At 33.7% G+C, this 20,110-nt stretch overlaps 1 protein-coding gene across 3 annotated transcripts in view; it reads left to right on the plus strand.

Annotated features, from left to right (window-relative positions):
* LOC135841476 (transcriptional coactivator yorkie-like) overlaps positions 1 to 20,110 on the plus strand; it is an 80,528-nt gene that overhangs the window by 22,726 nt on the left and 37,692 nt on the right. For all 3 annotated transcript variants that reach the window (XM_065358447.1, XM_065358448.1, XM_065358449.1), the window contains exon 2: positions 15,298 to 15,434. In XM_065358447.1, coding sequence (XP_065214519.1) covers positions 15,298 to 15,434 — 137 coding nt within the window. The remainder of the gene's footprint in view (positions 1 to 15,297; positions 15,435 to 20,110) is intronic.

Raw genomic sequence — 20,110 nt, forward strand, 5'->3', positions numbered from 1 at the left:
TCACCAATCAAAACTTGTTTTCATGTTTTAAATAAAAAAATTGCATTTTTTCGCAAACTTTCAATTTTTTAAAATCAATTTTACGAAATAATTCCAATCCAATTTTTTAATATGTTGTTCAGCATGAAAAGTTGTTCATAATATATTTTTTTCAGAATTTTTGAGAGTCGAAACGATATGAAAACTACGTTTTGAAACTTTTCGAGCTAATTTAACGTACGAAAAAAAGTGGCAACACTGATTTTTATGATATCACCAAAAAGCCTTTCAAAACCCCTAACTATTGGAAAAAGTTCCATTTTGGTAGGTATCGCGGTTATCGAGTAATCTACTGCTGAAATAGGTAAATGATATTTCTAAGTTCACTGAAAACTATGACGCCACCTGGCAGCCTTTGAAAAAGGGCTGTAGGGCTGCGATTTGCGCCATTGGTCATCCTTTCGGAAGGTCTTTTTACAGAAAATTTTAAAAAAATCGCCGACCCCCCCTCTTTCGCTTTTTAGTCGAATTGACGTGGAAATGACCCTTTTCTCAGTTTGAATAGGCCCAAATCGAGTCAGATCCAGCCCTGTTCTTGTGACCCTGGGTTGATGTGATTTTACCAACAAAGGGTCATCCGCACAAATGGTACCAATTTCAGCTAATCTGATCAAATCCTATTGTGTGAATAATTTTTGGAAAATCAGATCTCATGCCCATAAATTCGATGAAAATTGACGTACGATCCCACTCCGAAATCGCAATGTTGATTGAGTGAAACTGCTCAGAACTTTCTTCTTTCTAAAACTAATCAGCTACCATGCCCTATCCAAAGTCCAGACTCTCCATTATGATGTCTCAAGCGTTGAGCAATGCAGTACAAATGGCCTATGGTACTCGTATTTCAACGTCATATTCATTAGTACGCCTCTGCTGATCGATCCTTGTGATACATTTAAACTTGAACATGACCTTAAAATCTTCCAACGACAGGTTTCCAACACATACGATGAAGAATTTCACGATTTATATTGAAAAATGTGTCGAATTCATGGTGGCGACTATCGACTAATCGATATTCGTTATTATTGTGTGGCCTACGTATACGTTAAACGCCTTCGAATGTGATTGAGATTGTATAGGACCATAAGGAGATGGCACTTTTGGTCGAGTGTATAAAGACTAATTCATGTGTATGGAATGGTTATGGAAATAGGTATTTCAGTACAAGGATGGGTAAATGAAAAAGAAACGAGAACCCACACAGTTAAGTATTAATTTATAATCTTGGGAAATCCCTTTCAACATTTCCAACCATGTAAAAAAATTTAGGATCCTCTCGAAGACTGTCATAAATTATAGGTTTCCTGACCTCATGAGTTAATGACTTTTGAAACGCTATAGACTTTGAGTGAAATAAATGACTGAAGGTAAGAAGGATGATCTATCGAGCGTAGGGTAATCTACATTTATATAGAAATTTTTTCTGAAACGTTGAATGCACTGTTAACGTTTTCAGTCTATTTCTCTGATTTTTATTTTTCTGAGATGCAGTGATGCAGAGAACTAAATTTCATTGATTTTCCTCTGATTCAAATTCGAGAGGGAATGTCCTTTGACGATCTGAACTTCAATCCATCTTTCACCGCAGTATTTGAACCACATACAAATTATGATATCATACGTTGCTTTGCTGAAGAAAAAAACCACAATGGCGATGCTGCTAGTAATATTGGCCACAGAGAAAATACTCGTAGATACAACTGCAAGCGCAGATAGTACGTACAAGAGGAGGAAATAGTGGGATGTCGCGGCGCGATGCGATGTTCGGTAGCCTGCAGCGTGAGTGGTTGACGTCGTCGGTCGTCGTGTGTACTCGACAAGGTCACATGTATATTCTAAAGTAAAAGGTAAATCACCTGCGAGACGAATTTATCGTTTAGTTCCGCTGTTTTCCTGTCCTCGGCGCGGTCAAAATAACGAACAGAAAAACTTAACCAAGTTGATAACCGCGATCGAGGAAAATTCATTTACCGGTCGGATCGTTGTACACATTGGCGTTACTGTAGTACTCGTATTTCCCAGTCCAGAAGACCTTATTACCAGCAGAGCTGTTACGTAACGTAGCATTTCGAATTACGTTTGTTTTCATTTTCTGACACTGGATAGTGGATTTAGGTATACTTATAGGCGCACTCGTGTATAGTATAATTAGGTACTATATAGGTATCTCTTGTATAGTAGTAGAAAATCTATATCGTTGGATGCGGTTCGATGAGTTTTCTACAACCTTGTGCAGACTGGAGTGGCGGAGACAACTCTTGAAATTTTCTTAGTAAAGAATATGCTCAAGTTGCAAGAATCGACGATGACGATGATGCAGTTTACCTATACTCTCGAGTGTTTGTTTATTGCACGATAAGCAAATACTTGGAATGTTTTTCACACCTTTTTTTTCGTTCTCTATCTTTCTTGCTTCGCATTTTTTGATGGACGGGTTCCGATGATGCGCTGAGAGTTATTTGAGTAAGAGATATCGAGTGTTGGAATATTTAGAATTTTTTCATTCGGTTCAGAGTATCTGGTATCAGTCAAGTGTATAATCTCGAGTTGGGTTTGTTTTTGATGAAATGTTTTTGATGAAATTCGAGTTAGTGGAAAATTATTCCAAAAAATCTTGGCTGAAATTTTTTTCACAAGTTTGTTTTCCTAGTAGTCGGGGAGCCCACTTAAGGATAAATTGCACCCCCCCCCCACCGTCGATCCTCCGGGACAACTTTTTTCTTAAAGGGGGAGTCCTAAGGAACATTTCTAGCCCTTGTACTCAAAAAAAAAGTGGCCCACATACAAAATGGCGGCCATTTTGATTGACAGGTCAACCGAAATCGCAGATTTTGCGTTCCAACATAGGACTTGCACAAAATTTTTCAAACTGCACAAAGGTAGATCGAAAGATCAAGCAAAAATTTATCACCTGTCAAAATATCAAGTGCTAAAGTGCGTTTTTCGATTTTTGGTGAATTTTTGAAAATCAAATTTAGGCCAAAAATGAGGGAAAAAATCAAAATTTTACTAAATTGACCAAGAGAGCTGAAATTTGGGATACACCCTATTTTCGACATGCCAAATCGATTGGAAACTGTTTCAAACCGTTTTGAGCAGTTCTGGAGCCTCCAGCAAATTTTTGAAAATCGAAATTCCTACAAATTTTCACCGAAATGGAGTTGGAAAGCTGAAATTTATTCTGCAAACTAATTTCAATACGCTACGAAGTCAACTGCAGGGGGATTTTAAGTCGTTTTGGAGCATCCAGCGATTTTTTTAAAATTCCTGGAGTCTCCATCAGATTTTTGAAACTTTAAATTTTCACAAAATTTCATCAAATACGTAGAGATGGAAAGCTGAAATTTACTCTACACTTCAATTTTAACACCCTCTGAAGACGACTTCATGTGGGTTCAAATCATTTTGGAGCCTTCCGCGACTTTTTGAAAATTACTGGAGCCTCCAATAGATTTTTGAAACTTGAAATTTCCCTAACATTAATTTATCAAATGGAGTTGGGAAGCTGAAATTTACTTCGCAGACTACATGGCGGTTTCAAATGGTTTTAAAGCTTCCAGCTACTTCTTGAGAATTTCAATTTTCCTAAAAACACAACACGACCTCTCAAAAAGTGGCTAGAGGCTCCAAAACGACTTGAAATCCACCAGCAGATGACTTTGTCTTTGTAGTGTATTAAAATTAGTTTGCAGAATGAATTTTGACTTTCCGTCTCTGTTTGATGACATTTTGTGAAAATTTAAAGTTTCAAAAATCTACTGGAAGCTCCAGTAATTTTTAAAAAATCGCTGGATGCTCCAAAACGACTTGAAATCCCCCTGCAGTTGACTTCGTAGCGTATTGAAAGTAGTTTGCAGAATAAATTTCAGCTTTCCAACTCCACTTGGTGAAATTTTGTGGGAATTTCGAGTTTCAAAAATCTACTGGAAACTCCAGTAATTTTCAAAAAGTCGCGGAATGCTCCAAATTGTTTTGAACCCACATGAAGTCGTCTTCAGAGGGTGTTAAAATTGAAGTGTAGAGTAAATTTCAGCTTTCCATCTCTACGTATTTGATGAAATTTTGTGAAAATTTAAAGTTTCAAAAATCTGATGGAGGCTCCAGGAATTTTTAAAAAATCGCTGCGTGCTCCAAAACGACTTGAAATCCCCCTGCAGTTGACTTCGTAGCGTATTGAAATTAGTTTGCAGAATAAATTTCAGCTTCCCAACTCCATTTCGGTGAAAATTTGTGAGAATTTCGATTTTCAAAAATTTGTTGGAGGCTCCAGAACTGCTCAAAACCGTTTGAAACAGTTTCCAATCGATTTGGCATGTCGAAAATAGGGTGTATCCCAAATTTCAGCTCTCTTGGTCAATTTAGTAAAATTTTGATGTTTTCCCTCATTTTTGGCCTAAATTTGATTTTCAAAAATTCACCAAAAATCGAAAAACGCACTTTAGCACTTGATATTTTGACAGGTGATAAATTTTTGCTTGATCTTTCGATCTATACCTTTGCACAGTTTGAAAAATTTTGTGCAAGTCCTATGTTGGAACGCAAAATCTGCGATTTCGGTTGACCTGTCAATCAAAATGGCCGCCATTTTGTATGTGGGGCCACTTTTTTTTTAGTACAAGGGCTAGAAATGTTCCTTAGGACTCCCCCTTTAAGAAAAAAGTTGTCCCGGAGGATCGACAGGAGGGGTGCAATTTATCCTTAAGTGGGCTCCCCGACTAAGATGATTTGATAAAAACTACCTTTATCGTTTCCACCTACTTGACCTTCCAACCCTCATCCAAAGGTTAGGAGAAGATGGACCTTTCATTCTTTTTCATCTAAGTTCAGTTCATTTCATGACTTGACACCTTCCTACATGGGTTAAAAAAGGTCGAACTTGAGAAGAAATCTGGTTCTCTTGAAATGGGAAGAGTCTAGGTTGAAAATCACACACAAAGGTCATTTTTCCAGGACCATAGTAGGAACCAAAATTGATTTAAAAAAATGGTTCAAAACGGAACCAGGAATAAGTGTACATAGTACCTTCACTTTGACCAATATATCCGAATTTCAGCGCTTTAGGTTATCCTACCCCCCCCCCCCATTGAATGAGGAAAAAACTTACTTTTACTCCTCCATTTGAACGCCAGCCATGCTTCAAATCAGAGTGTCTAATAAAATTTCAAAATGAAAAAGCAGGACTTAAGCAGGACTTTTAGTAGGACATTTTTCAACACTTGGGATTTCTTATGGATAGGGGGGGGCGAAGCAGAAATTTGTATTCAAATTTTTCGCTTTTCTGGTGTCTTCAAACATTTCAAGATTTTTTACAAGCAAGCGTATGTCGAAAATATATGTAATTTCATAATTTTATTTTCACCTACTTTTTCCCAACGTAGCAATTTTTTTAAAATTGAAAACAATTTTAATGGATTTGAACGACATTTGAAAAAAATATACAAATTTTTCGAATTAAAACAGCGAGTTTTAACCCTTAAAGGCCCAAGGGAATTCTGAAATGCGAAGTAAAAATGCTTTCGATATCTTGAATCAGATCAACACAAGTTTCACTTTGACTCACATCCCCCCCCCCTCCTAAAACCATTTCGGAAATGATGTGCTTATTTATTTAATTGACCTCCAAATCCGAAAAGGCAAAAAATCTTATTGGGTCAATTTTGGAACTGTATGATGTGGTTTCATTCGATGTAATGAATGAGTGAAAGCATACTTTGGATAAATACCTCACTTCTTTTTGGGGAACATTTTTTGACAAAAGTTGAAATAGAATACGGGAACCAATGCTCCACTTTTGGATGAACACATCGGTTGTTGAGCTTTCGTAAAATGAAATCAGGTGGACCAGGGCGTTTTATTTTCACAAATTTGATAAACTCGTTTCGAAAAAGTAGAATGTCGAGTAAGTAACATGGGAATATTCCCAAGTAGACCTCAAATGACAGAAACAAAAATAGAAAAACGTATAAATGCTCTAAAATATTGAATTGCTTTGAAGAGAGGGTACGATAGGGCGCCTTGCCCAATTGGTGGAATCACAAAAAAGTTGAGCTTTCGTAAAAAAATATTATCGGAAAATGAAAAATTCAAAAAACCTTAAATGTGACATTTCCGACAAAAAACACAAATATAGGTAATTATGAGGAATTGAAAAAAATTGAATCAAAAACATTGGTTAAAAGCACTTTTTCAAAACAAATAAAATGAAAAATGAATTTGAAAAAAATAAATAAAAAAACAAAATTGAACATTTTTTTTAAATTAATTTTTTTATTTTCCCATTTTTTTTTGAAAAAATTCTTTTGACAAAAGTTTTTGAGCCAGAGTAAAACGAACACAAAATCTTCCAAAATTCATGATTTGAGAAGTGTTAAAAAAAGGCTTTTTAATGCCAGAGAAAGTTTATTTTTTTGATTCAAACTTCGTACATGTTTTCTTAAATTTGAGCAATAAGTTTTTTATGTGGAAAGAAAATAGGAAATAGCCCGAGCGAAGCGAGAGCAAAAGCTCTAAAAAAAATGTGTAATTCAAGTTCTAAAAAAAAAGTCGAAAAACGAGCTCTTTTCTACGATACTTTTCAAAATTCCAGAAAAAAAGAAAAGAATTTGATAATTTAAAGTCTGTTTGAAAAAACTCAGGATTATTTGTGATGAAAATTGAAAAAAGCAGGACAAATGCAAAACTTGCAGAATTCATCGGCGAAAAGCAGAACTTTTGCTGGGCTTGCAGGCCCGTTAGATTAGACATCCTTTAAATTTGACACAAGCAATAAAAAGATGCCACAGATTAACCGTTTGCAGATTTCAATCTTCTAACCTTACCTGGACCCCTAACTAGATTCAAAAAAGTCCGTTTTGAGATTATTTTAGAGTTTTTTCCAACCTTCTGAACAACCTGTAGTCTCTCCAAATTCGCCAATGGGTCGAACTTGGCAATGATGTGCCATAGTTTACAGGTTTCCACCTTCTAATCCCATAATGAATTACTCTCCAGAATCAAAAAAATAAATTTTTGAGCTATTTTTCCTCACAGGTTTTATTGACCTTTAGACCAATCTACAGAACAGCTCAAGCCCAAATCAACTTATGGTCGCTTTAATTACATTTTTCAACTAAATCAGGGTACCTGTGGCAAGGGTTTATCGAGAAACTGTGCAGATATTCGATATTCGAATAAACGATTTTCATCGTCATATTTTTCTGAAATCAGGCTAATTGGTAATTGGGTAGAGCTCCTAAAATCCTCAAGTTTTGAAAACGAGTCATTACTCGAGAAATCTTTTTAGTTGGATGAGAAAAATCATTGAAAATTCTAATTTCGTTTCCTCAAAGTTCGTCCATTTTTCTTTCGATTTCAAAATTGAACAAAATTTGAAAAAAAAAACTCAATACGAGAGATGAACTTATCTCCCTTCCTGGCTCTTCACCCCTTTCCTGAGCTCTCATGAAGGCAAAATGTCATCTCAATCGACATGCACTTCTGATCATTTCCCTCGCCAGATGATTCACGAGATTTTCATTGGCTCGCACACTGATACAGCATTAAATTATCCCGTTCCGCTCTAGATACGAGCACATCATTTGTTCCGGTGACCGGAAACGGAAACCGCGAATTTTAGCTAATTAAATTGAAAGTTAAAATTCATACTTATCACTATGGTTATTGCAACGTATTTTCCATGCAATTTTTTCGTGGTACCCACAACGAAATTAATTAATATTTAGCATCTCGTGGCTCATAGCAAACAATGGTCTTTGTAGATTCGTATAATCATATTTTAATGGTCTCATCGGATCTCCTATTGAGAAACTGTTCGCGACAAAATAGGTATACCTATTTTTCCAATACGAGTTTTCTTGGAAACGTGTCTAATATCATAATTCATAACGATGCCCCGTGAAATAAGTACGCTGCGGTTTCTGTAATGTTGCTTTTTCGAAGAAAAATATACAATTTGATCAATTTTGACAAGATGTAAACATCGTTATTCGATAATTCGTCGCATAATGTCGAAGTCCCAAACACTAACATAAAATGTACTTATTCCAAGTTGGGAAAATTCGTTCGGCTAGAGGATTAAAATTTCAATTCACCAAATACACTTTCGATTCTTTTTATAACTCTTTATCGCAGGTATTTAGCTCAAGTAGGATTGAATTTTTGAAATTTTTTCCAAAGCTTTGAGAGCTTTAGAATGTCTCATGTCACGCGGATTTCTTTTCTTTGAGCACATAAGCATGAATAAAGTATTGTATTATTTGAATAATTCAAATTCTTGATATGTAGATTACATTTGGCTGCCTTGTTGAACTTTTTTTCACAAGTGTTATCAGAAATTGAAGGCAGGAGTGAAATTGAAGAGTTTCTTATTTTTCATTTCTAAGATATGTTTACACCTTATTGAATGAATTGAATTTTTGTTCAATTTCAAAAGTCCTCCAATGTGATTTCAAAAGACTCTCGAGTTTGTTTTTTGTTTTTTTTAAATGCATTGCGATGTGGAAGAAGGTCCTCTTTCCTGGAATTCGAATATTTTTTTAAGGAGTCTTTGATCCAATTCTCGATGCTCTTGAATTTTGATATAGATTATTAAATTTTTCAATTAGCTTATTTGACCAATTTTTTAATGAAAAATTGAAAGGAAAGTACATATAAGAATTGTAGCTCAAATTCATTAAATATGGAATTTTCATGCGTTGAAAAAAAAATTCTCCAAATAATCTGCCTGGCAACTTCATTTTGAAAATTATGATCAAACAATTTTTTCCTTTAAAAAAAAATCATAATTTTTTTCAATTGAATTTTTTCTCAACAAAATTCAAACATCACGTCTTTCCTCCAGAGCTCTCAAAGACTCATTTTTCATCACACAATTACAATTTCGCTTTATATCAAAGAAAGACGGTTGTTATCAGTTTTATCGTAACTGCAACCTGTGCACTGTGTAGATTCGGCGTCATAGGTTTTGGTCAAAGGCATTACACGCGTGCGCCCATGTGAGAAAAAAAAGCGTAAAAATTTTAGGAAACACTACGTTTAAACGTTACGCTAATTAACGTTTAGGCCGACGGCCAATCGTTCTCCAACCAACGCGACAAGGCCGCAGCCCTTTCTCCTCATTATAATTTTCTTTTTTTTTCGTCGCGACTGGTTGCCCTTAAGGTCTTTCTTTTTGTTACAATATGCTTCTCGTATGTCCTACTCGGATGATAGGAAGTTTCCTCCTGATTCGAGGGGAAAAAAACGGAAATGAGAGTCGAAGATGAAAAAATTAGAAAAAAATATTGAGGAATTTTTGCATTTTTTGTTGTCATTTTTAGTGCTTTAAATTTGTAAAAAAATATTGACAATTTCTTTATATTTTTTGGTGTAAATTCACACTTGATTTTTTATCAAAAACTTCGAACGTATTATTTTTGTAGGTACTCAATATTTATCGTAATTAGTAGGTAATTACCAAAATGCTGTATATTGAAGCAGATTTTGATAGCCATTGTTGTAAAATGAAGATCATGTTTCAAAAATTGTCGCAGTTAAAAACGTGATTACTCCTAATGCTGTATACGTTAATTACTCCTAGTTTCACTTTTTAAACCCTTTGATGGTTGAACACAGGTGAAGAGAAGGGTTCGTTATGAAATCATATACTTATGTGTACAAGAGGATGTAGTAGGCGAATTTTTTCAACTGGTTGTAACCTTAAATGAGATGGGATTTAGACACGGAACTGGTAAAGAGATTAATTCGAGATCGGTGGGCCACCTTTTAACTTTAATGAAGAATTATGAGAGTTCGTAAGAGGATGGTAAAAGATGGTAGCCTTCGTTTACATCGACACGATGAGGCACGTATGGAGGTTGATTTATTGATTAATATTCAAAATCCAATTCGAACGGAAATTGCGATGATCTGAATATCTTGGTTCTAAAATCAAAAGAAGATATGGTGCGCCGGATTCTGCCCAGTGATTCGTTCTTTCTCGCATTTTTGCTAGTTTTTTAATCAAAGAGGAAATAAAAAATGAAAAAATTCTAGTGATCTGTAATACGTATGTATTTAGAAAGTTGAAAGGGGTGTGGTAAAGAGTTGAATAATATCATCGACACTTTTTTCAGTTACGTACGAGTAGTAATCAGAAAGTGATTCCAATTTTTCACTCAAAAAGATAAATATTCAAGAAGGAAGTTGAAAAATCTCAAATTCGGTTAATCCATTGCAGACTTCGGATTCTTATGGATCTGATAGATTTGTTCCATTGCTGCTCATCGTAACGTGAAAAGTGCCAAAAAATTCACAAAAATTGAAGCGTGAACTAATAATGAGCGAAAGTTATGCAATGTTAATATGCTCACAATTATTCGATTAAGTAATTTGAGTAAGTTGTCTCGTTTTTTTGAAGAAGTCGAAAAAAAAAGTTGGAATTGAAAAAGAAAAGTACCTAGGAAATCTTGTGAAGAATTGATTTTGATTCTGATTTTCAAGCTCTCAATAGTCAGATAAGTAATATTGATGATCTTCTTAAAAATCAGATTTAGTATTGAAGATTTTATTTTAATGTAACTCGAAGATTCAAAAATTGGTCATTTTTTTCAGTCTTGTAAATCACATGAAATAAAACCACCTGTAAGTAATTCATCAGAATTTACTGGTAATTCACTGGTGGAGGGGGGGAGGGGTAAATAGTAATTCGTCAAATATTTCTCATAATTTACCTAATTATGTGTTTCCACTACCTAATTCACCCAAAATTGGATTACCTAATTTACCAATGATTACCAGTTCATCAACGATTACTGATAATTCACCAAAATTGACTAGTAATTGCCCAAAAATTACTATTCGACTAAAAGTAACCAAAAAATTATGAAATTCAGGGAGAAATTTGCCTGAAGTGCAAGAAATTGTGCCAAGAACTCATTAAAATGATGTTAAAATACTCGGGGAAAAAAACCTAGAAATCGAGAGAAAATTATCAAAAAGTATTAAAAGTTTAGAAAAATTTGCCATAAACGGTTGAAAAAGTGTTGAAATGATATAAAAAATTGGAACAAAATTTGTCAAAAGTTTACGGAAAACGGTTAAAAATGTGTTGAAATGACATAAAATCACGGAAAAATCTTAAAGAATTGTCATTTCGAATTTATGTCTGCAGTGTAAATTAAAATTGAAAAAAAAAAAAACAAAAAAAACTGAAAATTGAAAAATTGAAAATTAAAAACTTAAACTCAAACTGATAAAGTAGAAAGCTGAAATCTAAACTAAAAGATGAACTTCATCTATTGAGAAAACCTTCAACTTAAAGACTAAAAAAACTCAAAACTGATAAGACTGAAAAGCTGAAACCCAAAGCTAAGAACTGTACTTTTATTGAGAAAAGCTTCAACTTGAACTGAAAACTAAACGTCAGCTACAAAAGTATGCGTAGGTACCTCCATAGCTATTGTTTGTTCTCAAAATTTGAATTATTTCAAGTTGATCATGGTAGTGCCTTCGTTTGATTAATTTTCAACTGAGTATTTCAAATTAATTAGTCGCTTCATTTGTGAGTAGAGTATTTCATTTGCATATGAATTTGAATTTAAAAATCAATTTATTAAAAAAATTGATTCAAAAGTACTATCTACCAAAAAAAAAAGTTTCAAAAATCACTTTAAAAAATTCATTCAGAATACATAATTCAAAATCCTACAAAAAAGAGATTTGAATTCGGCAGCGTCGCAAAAACTTCTTTAAAATTAGTACACAAACAATCAAACATTCCCTCACTTCACTCGCCACACACAAAACAAAAAAAATACTAATTTATAAATTACCACACAAAAATTATTTACTAAAATGGAACTAAAATTCTAAATTGCAGACAAAAGCTCAATCCAAGTTCACTGTTCACACACAAAAAATGAATCTAAAAGCATAACGAAAAAATAATTTCAAGATCACCACAAAAAATTCATTCAAATTTTACAAAAAAAAAATCGCCTAAAATCAACACAGAAACACTCGCCATAAAAAAGTATTAAAAATGAAAAAAATAAATTGCCACAGAAAAACTTTTACTGAAGATTGAATTAAAAATATCTCAATTACCTCCGAAAACATCATTTTAGATCACTTCCAAAAAATGTACTTAAATCACCATGAAAAAAAATTAATGCAAATTCACAAAAAAAAATATTATTTAATATCATCACCACATAAAGACTTAAGTATTCAAAATAATGGTGAAAAAATACCTTTAAATTCACTGTGAAAAAAAAATAATAGAAATATCCATTCAAATTTAGTACAACAAAAAATTCAATATTCTAAAAAAATACTTTGAGAAGCAAAACTCTGCCAAGTTGAGAAAAAAAATCCAAAGCATGATCAGTTATCAACTCTGAGCAGGGCTGTAAGGTAATTTATGTTGGTAAATTACGGCGGTATTTTACTGTATTTTACCAAAAGTTTATTACCGTATTTTACCATAATTTACCAAACAGCCAAATTGAACACTTTTCTTTCCATCTTTCCTGAATTGAATAAATCTTTCATAAATTTCCAAATTTCCATGGAAATTTATGATTTGAAAGTTACCAAAAATTTTCCCCATAAATTTCCAAAAAATGTCCATGGAAAATTTCCTAAATCTCTAATAACACTTGAAACAGATGAAAATTTACTTCAGAGGCAGGTCAGAAGTTCAGAACTTCAAAGTCAAACTACAAATAACTCATTCATATCCAAATTGGTAAAATACCGTAAAATACCGTATTTTACCGTATTTACCGCCGTATTTTACCAGCGAATAAATTACGGTAATTTAACAGCCCTGACTCTGAGGTGTCAGTTCAAAATTCAATTACATATTATGTATCTGAAAAAAAAAAAATGATATGAAAAATAAAACTTATTATTAATCATAGTCAAGTTCTCATAATTTCTGTTGAGATTCCTAATGAAATTTTGAGAAACTTATTAATTAAAAGACTTCATTGAAAAAGAGTCTTGAAATTTTTTTCAAATTAAAAATTACAATTTTTTTTATAAAACTTGAAATGAAAAATTAAATTATTTTTTTTGTTAATTTTTTATTTTTTCAAACTACTTAATTTTACAGTTAAAAATTTTAACTTATTTTTATAAAAAATCAATTATTATAAAATTATTTTAATCAACATATACATATAATTATAATGGACTTCAAATTTTTTTCCATGAGCAACCATTTTCCAATTCGCTTTTTTTCATGGAAGAACACCTCAAATTACGAGTAATAAAAAAATAAAAAAATTGAACAGGTACCTTACCTACATTCAGAGTTGTAAAATTAAAAAAATAGTAAAAAAAATGACTAAGGCCCCTTTTCTATGGAACCCCTCAATTGAAATTGATGAAATCTCAACCAGATTTATAAATTCGGAAATACTTGTGTAAATCTTGCTGATTATTTCCTAATCCCCTGCTGCTGTGTGATTTCAAACGACCATTTCCAACTCCTTATCTTTTCAAATTTTAATTTTTTTATCACCAACTACGTGATTAATTTTTCAACCACCTGCAGTGAGATTTCAGAACATTTTTAAATTGTTATCTTTTTCATTTATTCAAAATTTACAACCCTAGGTACCTTACCTTTTCGAATTTTTAATTTGTTATCATATATTACGAGTGCTGCTCAAACTAAAAAAAAAAAAAAAAAATCGTGAAAAAAATCATCAAACATCCTTAAATTTTACTCACAAATCCGAAATTAATATTGCCTAAAAATTTTTACAAATCTGCAACGTTGAGAAGGGAAATGTGCAGCCTTTCAACAAGGGTCTGAAAACGTATTCTTCAAATACACCCATAAAAATTCGTCATTAGTTCGTCAGTCCATATTAATTGAAATCTTTGATCGTTTAATGGTCTGTCACTTTGAACCTTCGTTTCATAACTCTTTCTTGAATTCATTTACCTCTATAATATAATTCTGATTACATTTGTTTCTTCGATAGGTACTCTTAGTCTTAGTACCGTATAGTTTATGCCTTGAATTTTTTTCACTAATGTGTACCATATCTATCAAATCCATTTTGACTCGTTCAAAAGGTGGACACATCTGAGAGCCTGAGGTGTTTCAACACATCAACCTAGGTAATACCTAACTCGACGATCTATAGGTTTTCGACGTCTCTAGTGTACAGAGGTACCTACTATAAAGCGTACCCTATGAAACGAATTTGCACATTATAAACTTAACACGGTTCATTATTAACGTTTCTAAATAATATGCAAGCGAATACGCGCTCGTAATTCTATAAAATAATAATACATACAAACGTCGACGACGTAAGAGGTTGGACGCGTAAATAAAACGTAAATATCAATGATCGAGTGACCGGAATCGTAACCACAGTGACCATAGAGTACCTTAGCATCATGTATCTATACACTCTACAAGCATGAGTGATTTTTTCCAACGATGAAATTACACGAGAAGAAAAAAAAATTGGTACAGAGTTGACTCACACAGCACAGTCGCGAGTGATGCTGCAAAAAAAGAGACTCGGTCACACGGTGGTAAAAAAATTCGCGTACGGATAATTAAGCAGGGCGACACGATTGACATAATAAAAACGATCGCGAAACAAGTCACAAGGGAGCGCGTGAAATTTGAACGTTCTTGAAAGAGAAGAATGAGAAAAAAAATTAAGACGAATGCATCGCATATACAATGTACTGTACGTACACGAACGTATATAAATTGATATATGTGAACTTCTTAATGGTCGAGACTAATTAATATTATACAGAGATGCGCGACGAAGAGGCGGATACGAGTACGTATTATTTAACAAGAGCGAAGAAAAGACTCGCGATTTCAAAGTTATCTCGCCGATTGGAAATGAGCGAGAAAGATAACAAGAGAAATTATGGCTAATCGCGAATTTACTATAGTCTAATTGTCTATAATCGATTTTAATTAACGTTTTTTTCGGTTCGTGGCAGAGAATTATTGTAAATCGTTTCTCGAAAAGTAAAATTGAATGAAAGACGACGACGTCTCGAATCTCGACGCTGAGTCATAAGGCGAATTTAGCGATGTCGTCGTCGCAATCGATAAACGAGCTTCTGAGTTCACTATTTTAGAAAAAATTTACTACTATAATGTTTCTAGTAATTCGTAAAATTACGATTACTAATCACGATATAGGCGATAGAATTTATACGTAGAGTCGCGTTTTGATGCGCTATTTATTAACCTGTATGTGTGTTTGTGTTTGTATTTTGCAGTCATCATGCAAAAACGACTACCTGGGAAGACCCTCGGAAGACTAACGTGGCGGCCAGCCAACAATGCCGCAACGCCATCACTGCCGCCATCTCCTCGGCTTCTCCCGTCAGTGATCTCCATTCCCACACTCAGCAAGGTAACAACAGCAACATGCATATCTTATCATTATTAATAAAAGATTATTACTACGCTTTTCTTATAAGATCGCGTGGGCGTTTGTTTGCATGTATAATTTTTTTTTTCATCTTGTACACACGAAATGTACGAATACAGTGTGTCCTGTAAGTCCCAACCGGTGACACTGATATTATTTTTCATTCGATCGACACGATCAAATGACATTTTCCAATTTGGCGATTAATGATATTTTTTCGTCCTTGAGGAGGAGTTTCCTCGGTGATGACAAAACTGTTGCCTTCCAGTTTCAGTTTTACTTCTGCTCCCCCCCCCTCATCAAATTTGTAATATTTTGGAAATTCATTAGCCCAGTCAAAATACAATTTGACCCAAACATAATTGCCATCCGAGCTTTTTATGGTGAATATTATCTAGGGTGGTGAGGTAAACAACACACCCCCCTCCCACCCCGGATTAAAGCTTCCTAAAATCAGTTTTTGGTCAAAAACCTCTAAAATATCAACTTTTGAGTAGAACGAGCTCAGTAATCATTTAATCCCCTCTCAAATAGCTATTAAATGAGCTATCGACCAACTCTCTAGCCATAAGGGGAGGGGGGGTGGTGTGCTACGACTTCTCAAAGTGATGTGATTTTAATAACTTTACGTTTCATGACCTGAGACTTGGAACCTGTTCTAATTGATCAAATGAAGTCCAACTTGGGGAATGTGATTCTTTTGGAACCTAGAGTTGACCCATGGAGAAGGGGGTGGGTCAAAGTTGAAAATTACAGAAAGGTAATTTTTTTGGAGGGGCATGATATGGCCCCAAATGGATGAAGAGGGTCCAAAATCACACCATTGGTTAGCATCTTCGTTGTGATCAACATATCCAAATTTCAGCTTTCTAGGTCATCCCCACTTCTTTTCAGGTGGAAAAAACCGAAAATTGGGGGTAAAATAAGGGATTTTTCGCCTTAAAAAGAGTGGGGATGACCTAGGAAGCTGAAATTCGGATATGTTGATCACAATAGGGGGTACTGACCAATAGTATGATTTTGGAGCCTATTCGTATATTTGGGACCATATTAAGACCCTCCAAAAAAACGACCTTTCTGTAATTTTCAACTTTGACCCTCCTCATGCCAGGGGCCAACTCTAGGTCCCAAAAGAATCCCATTTCTCAAGTATGACTTTATTTGATTAATTAGAACAGGTTCCAAGTCCCAAGTCATAAAATGTAAAATTATCAAAATAACGTTACTTCGAAGGGTCATAGTAACGCCCCCATTGGGGCTAGAGAGTTGGTCGATAGCTCATTTGATAGGTACATATTTGAGAGTAGATTAAATGATTACTAAGCTCATTCTACTCAAAAGTTGATATTTTGAAAATTTTTGACAAAAAACTGATTTTGGGGGCTTTAACCCACTGTGTGTTGTTGGGGGGGGGGGGGTAGTATGTTGTTCATCACACCACCCCAGACAATATTCACTAAAAGAACCTCCAATGGTAATTATGTTTGGATTTACGCATTATTTTTCGTTATTTGACTCGGCTATATAATTGGAAAAACCGAAATCCCCAAAAAATAAGTTTTGCTTTTTTCAGTTTCTGTTCCTTCATTTCAATTTCAATTTTAGTAGCGCTTTTTTCTCCATCGAATTCGTAATGTTTTGGAAATTTATTGGAAAAAACGAAATACCAAAAATCAGTTTCGCTTTTCACATTTTTGCTCAGTTCAGTTTTAGTTTCAGCTATACAATTTCGATTTCTTACATAATTTCAGTTTCAGTTTTCCATCTTTGAGTTTTCTAAAATCACGAACCGTTCAACTCTGAAGAAATTCAAACAAAAAGGACCTTTGATAAAAATTGTTCCAAAATTTTGATTTTTTTTCATATTCTGAGAAGGAACAGGGAAAAAGGAAACGGCCATAGGGAAGATTGGAAAAATCAGACATTGAATAATTCGTACGTCTATATAGTTCGGATTTTCATCACGTTTTGTGAATTCATTTTACAGCAATTTTTTTCCCCATCTTTGAAAAACAAAAAAAATGAAAATCCACCCTCTCCTAAGGGTAAAAATCAATCATTGATTTGGACTTACCAGACATTCTGTGCCAGTACGATAGCTGTAGGAGTCGACATACGTTACGAATCACACTCTACTCAGCCACGACACGACTGTTTTGCCTCATCTTGTACATTAGAAGAGTAAAATTTCGTCCACGTATTGTCAAGGTGTAAATTTTTCCCAAAGATTTATGACCCTATAGTTCGTCGCGGATTCTGTTATGTATTTTGAATAATTTCTTCGACTGCGCGATGGTGACTGAAGAACGTGTGGTAGTAAGATAGGTTTTTTTTGGGTGGTGTTGCGGATGTATTCGACTATATTTTTGTGTGGTATATGCGGATTAGGTATGATTATTGTATATGAGTCGTATCGTGGACAGTCGACGTTCGAGCTTGGTACCGGGTTAAGTATTTTATACACAGATGGTTTTAGATGGAAATAGTTGAACGGATTTAGTGTTGACTGGGAAATTTGTCTGTTTGGTATTAATTTTGATGATTAAGTGTCTAACATATAGTACGAGTATAATGTATGTAAATGTGACAAATTGTCATAGCATGGGCGAATACGAGTAAGGAAAAAAAAAGTAAAATGTTTTTTTGATCGGAAAGTTTTTGTAAGGATCTCCTTTAGCAGGTAGTTATTTCCTATGAAGTCAACCACCCTAGCCCTGGAACGAACCCATTATCAGAGAGCAGAATTGATCCACTATTTCAGATTCTTGACAATAGCAAAAAAAAACTAGGCTACTGCACCAAAGTGAAAAATACCTTAGAATTACCTATCAATTCTCTCACCCCTCCACCTCACTAAAGAAAGTGACCAAAATTCTCGGTCAATAACCTCCTTCTTCCTCCCACCAGTTTTATCAATGTTGATAAACCACAAAAATTTTACTCATTTAAAAAAATTCGAAAAAGTATCCAAAAAAAAAAAAAAACTAAAAAGTAACAATGAGCAGAATATTTTTCAGAAAAAAATCATCAAAAAATTTTGAAACTTTTTGTTTCTCTAAAAATGTAACTCTGTAAAAACGTCTACAATTTTAGCAAAAGGCAGGATTTCTTCAGAATTATTGCCAAAAAAAGTGATCATCGCAATTTTTTCAAAAAAAAAAAAATAAATAAATTTCAGGCAAAAAGCGAGATTTCTGACAGTTGTTTGAAAAAAGAATAAGTTTTTTTTCAGCTATTTCTGACAAAAAATCAACACATGAGGACGTTTTTGGAAAAGAGTGCAACTTTATGGAACTATTTCCAATAAAAACACAATTTTTAGCCATAGATGAGACTTTTTGGTAATTTTGACAAATGGTTAGATTTTTTGCATTTTCTGACAGAAAACGAGACTTTGATAATAATCTTCTTACAATCAACAATTTTTAGCAATAAACAAAACTTTTGCTAAAAAGTGAGAATTTTAGACCACAAAATTAGCAAAATGCAAGACTTTGACAATTATTTTTACAAAAAGCAGGATTTTATTGTAAATATTGGCGAAAAGTGATACTTCAAGGAATTTTTTTCGGGAAAAACGAGACTTTTGGATAGGTAAATTTTGGGAGAAAAGTAATTTTTCTAAAAAGCGAAAATTTTTAATAAAAAGAAATATTTTGACAGTTTTAGCAAAAAGCAAAATTGTTCAGCATTTCCCGTAATTTTCGTCAAGAAAGTTGGACTATAATATTAGTAGGTAAGTTTTTAGTAAAAAATGGTACGTCTTACTATTTTTTTGATAAAAGAGACTTCATTTTTAGATACAAAATTTTCGGAAAAAAGTGAGGCTTTTCAGCAATTTTGCTAAAAAGCGAGATGTTTTGTCATTTTCTTGCAAAAAGCAGGTATTTTGGTAATTTTTAGCAAAAAATGGTTTACTTTACAATTTTTGACAATTCTTACAAAGAAGCGAGACTTTTGGATATTTTTTGAAAAAAATTAAGTATGTTTTTTGGTATTTTTGTCAAATGACACAATTTTAAATTTTTTTTTTTAGCAAGAAACACACATCCAAATTTTAATATTTCAGCCCACTTTGACCACATTCAAGATGAAAAAATTGCGAATTTTTACCTGTTTTTTACCCCCCCCCCCTTCCAACTCAAAATTGCCTTGGATGGCCCAAATTTGGCATAACCTGAAAAAATGTTCCACACAATATGTGCCTTTTATAGATTTTAATTTTCAAACTTTACTTGACCCCTCTCTAGGACCGAAAAAACCTATTTTTGAACTATTTTTTACGTTTTTTGACCATCAAAACAACCTGCAGACCTTTCAGATTCATCTAGGTCATCCGAATTTCAACACAACCAGTGAAAATATGCCTCAGATGTGTCTCTTCTAACCTCACTCGACTCTTTCAGAATCTGAAATTCATTTTAAAGCTACATCTTTCATGTTTTTTGAGCTTCAGAGCAGCCCGCAATGCTTCCAAATCCACACTGTGGTGGAAATTGGGAAAGTAGGAACGAAAAACAAAGTAAATTTTTGAACTCAGCGTAGTTAAAACCCTTGCAAATGATATGTCACGCAGTTTAATCTTGTTTTTCTTCTTCAAGGTTAAATTTAAGTGTCTGTTGTGAGCTTCCGAGGTTCTGGAGGGGTCAATAAACCAA

This window comes from Planococcus citri, chromosome 3 (assembly GCF_950023065.1).
Source record: "Planococcus citri chromosome 3, ihPlaCitr1.1, whole genome shotgun sequence".
Lineage (NCBI taxonomy): Eukaryota > Metazoa > Arthropoda > Insecta > Hemiptera > Pseudococcidae > Planococcus > Planococcus citri.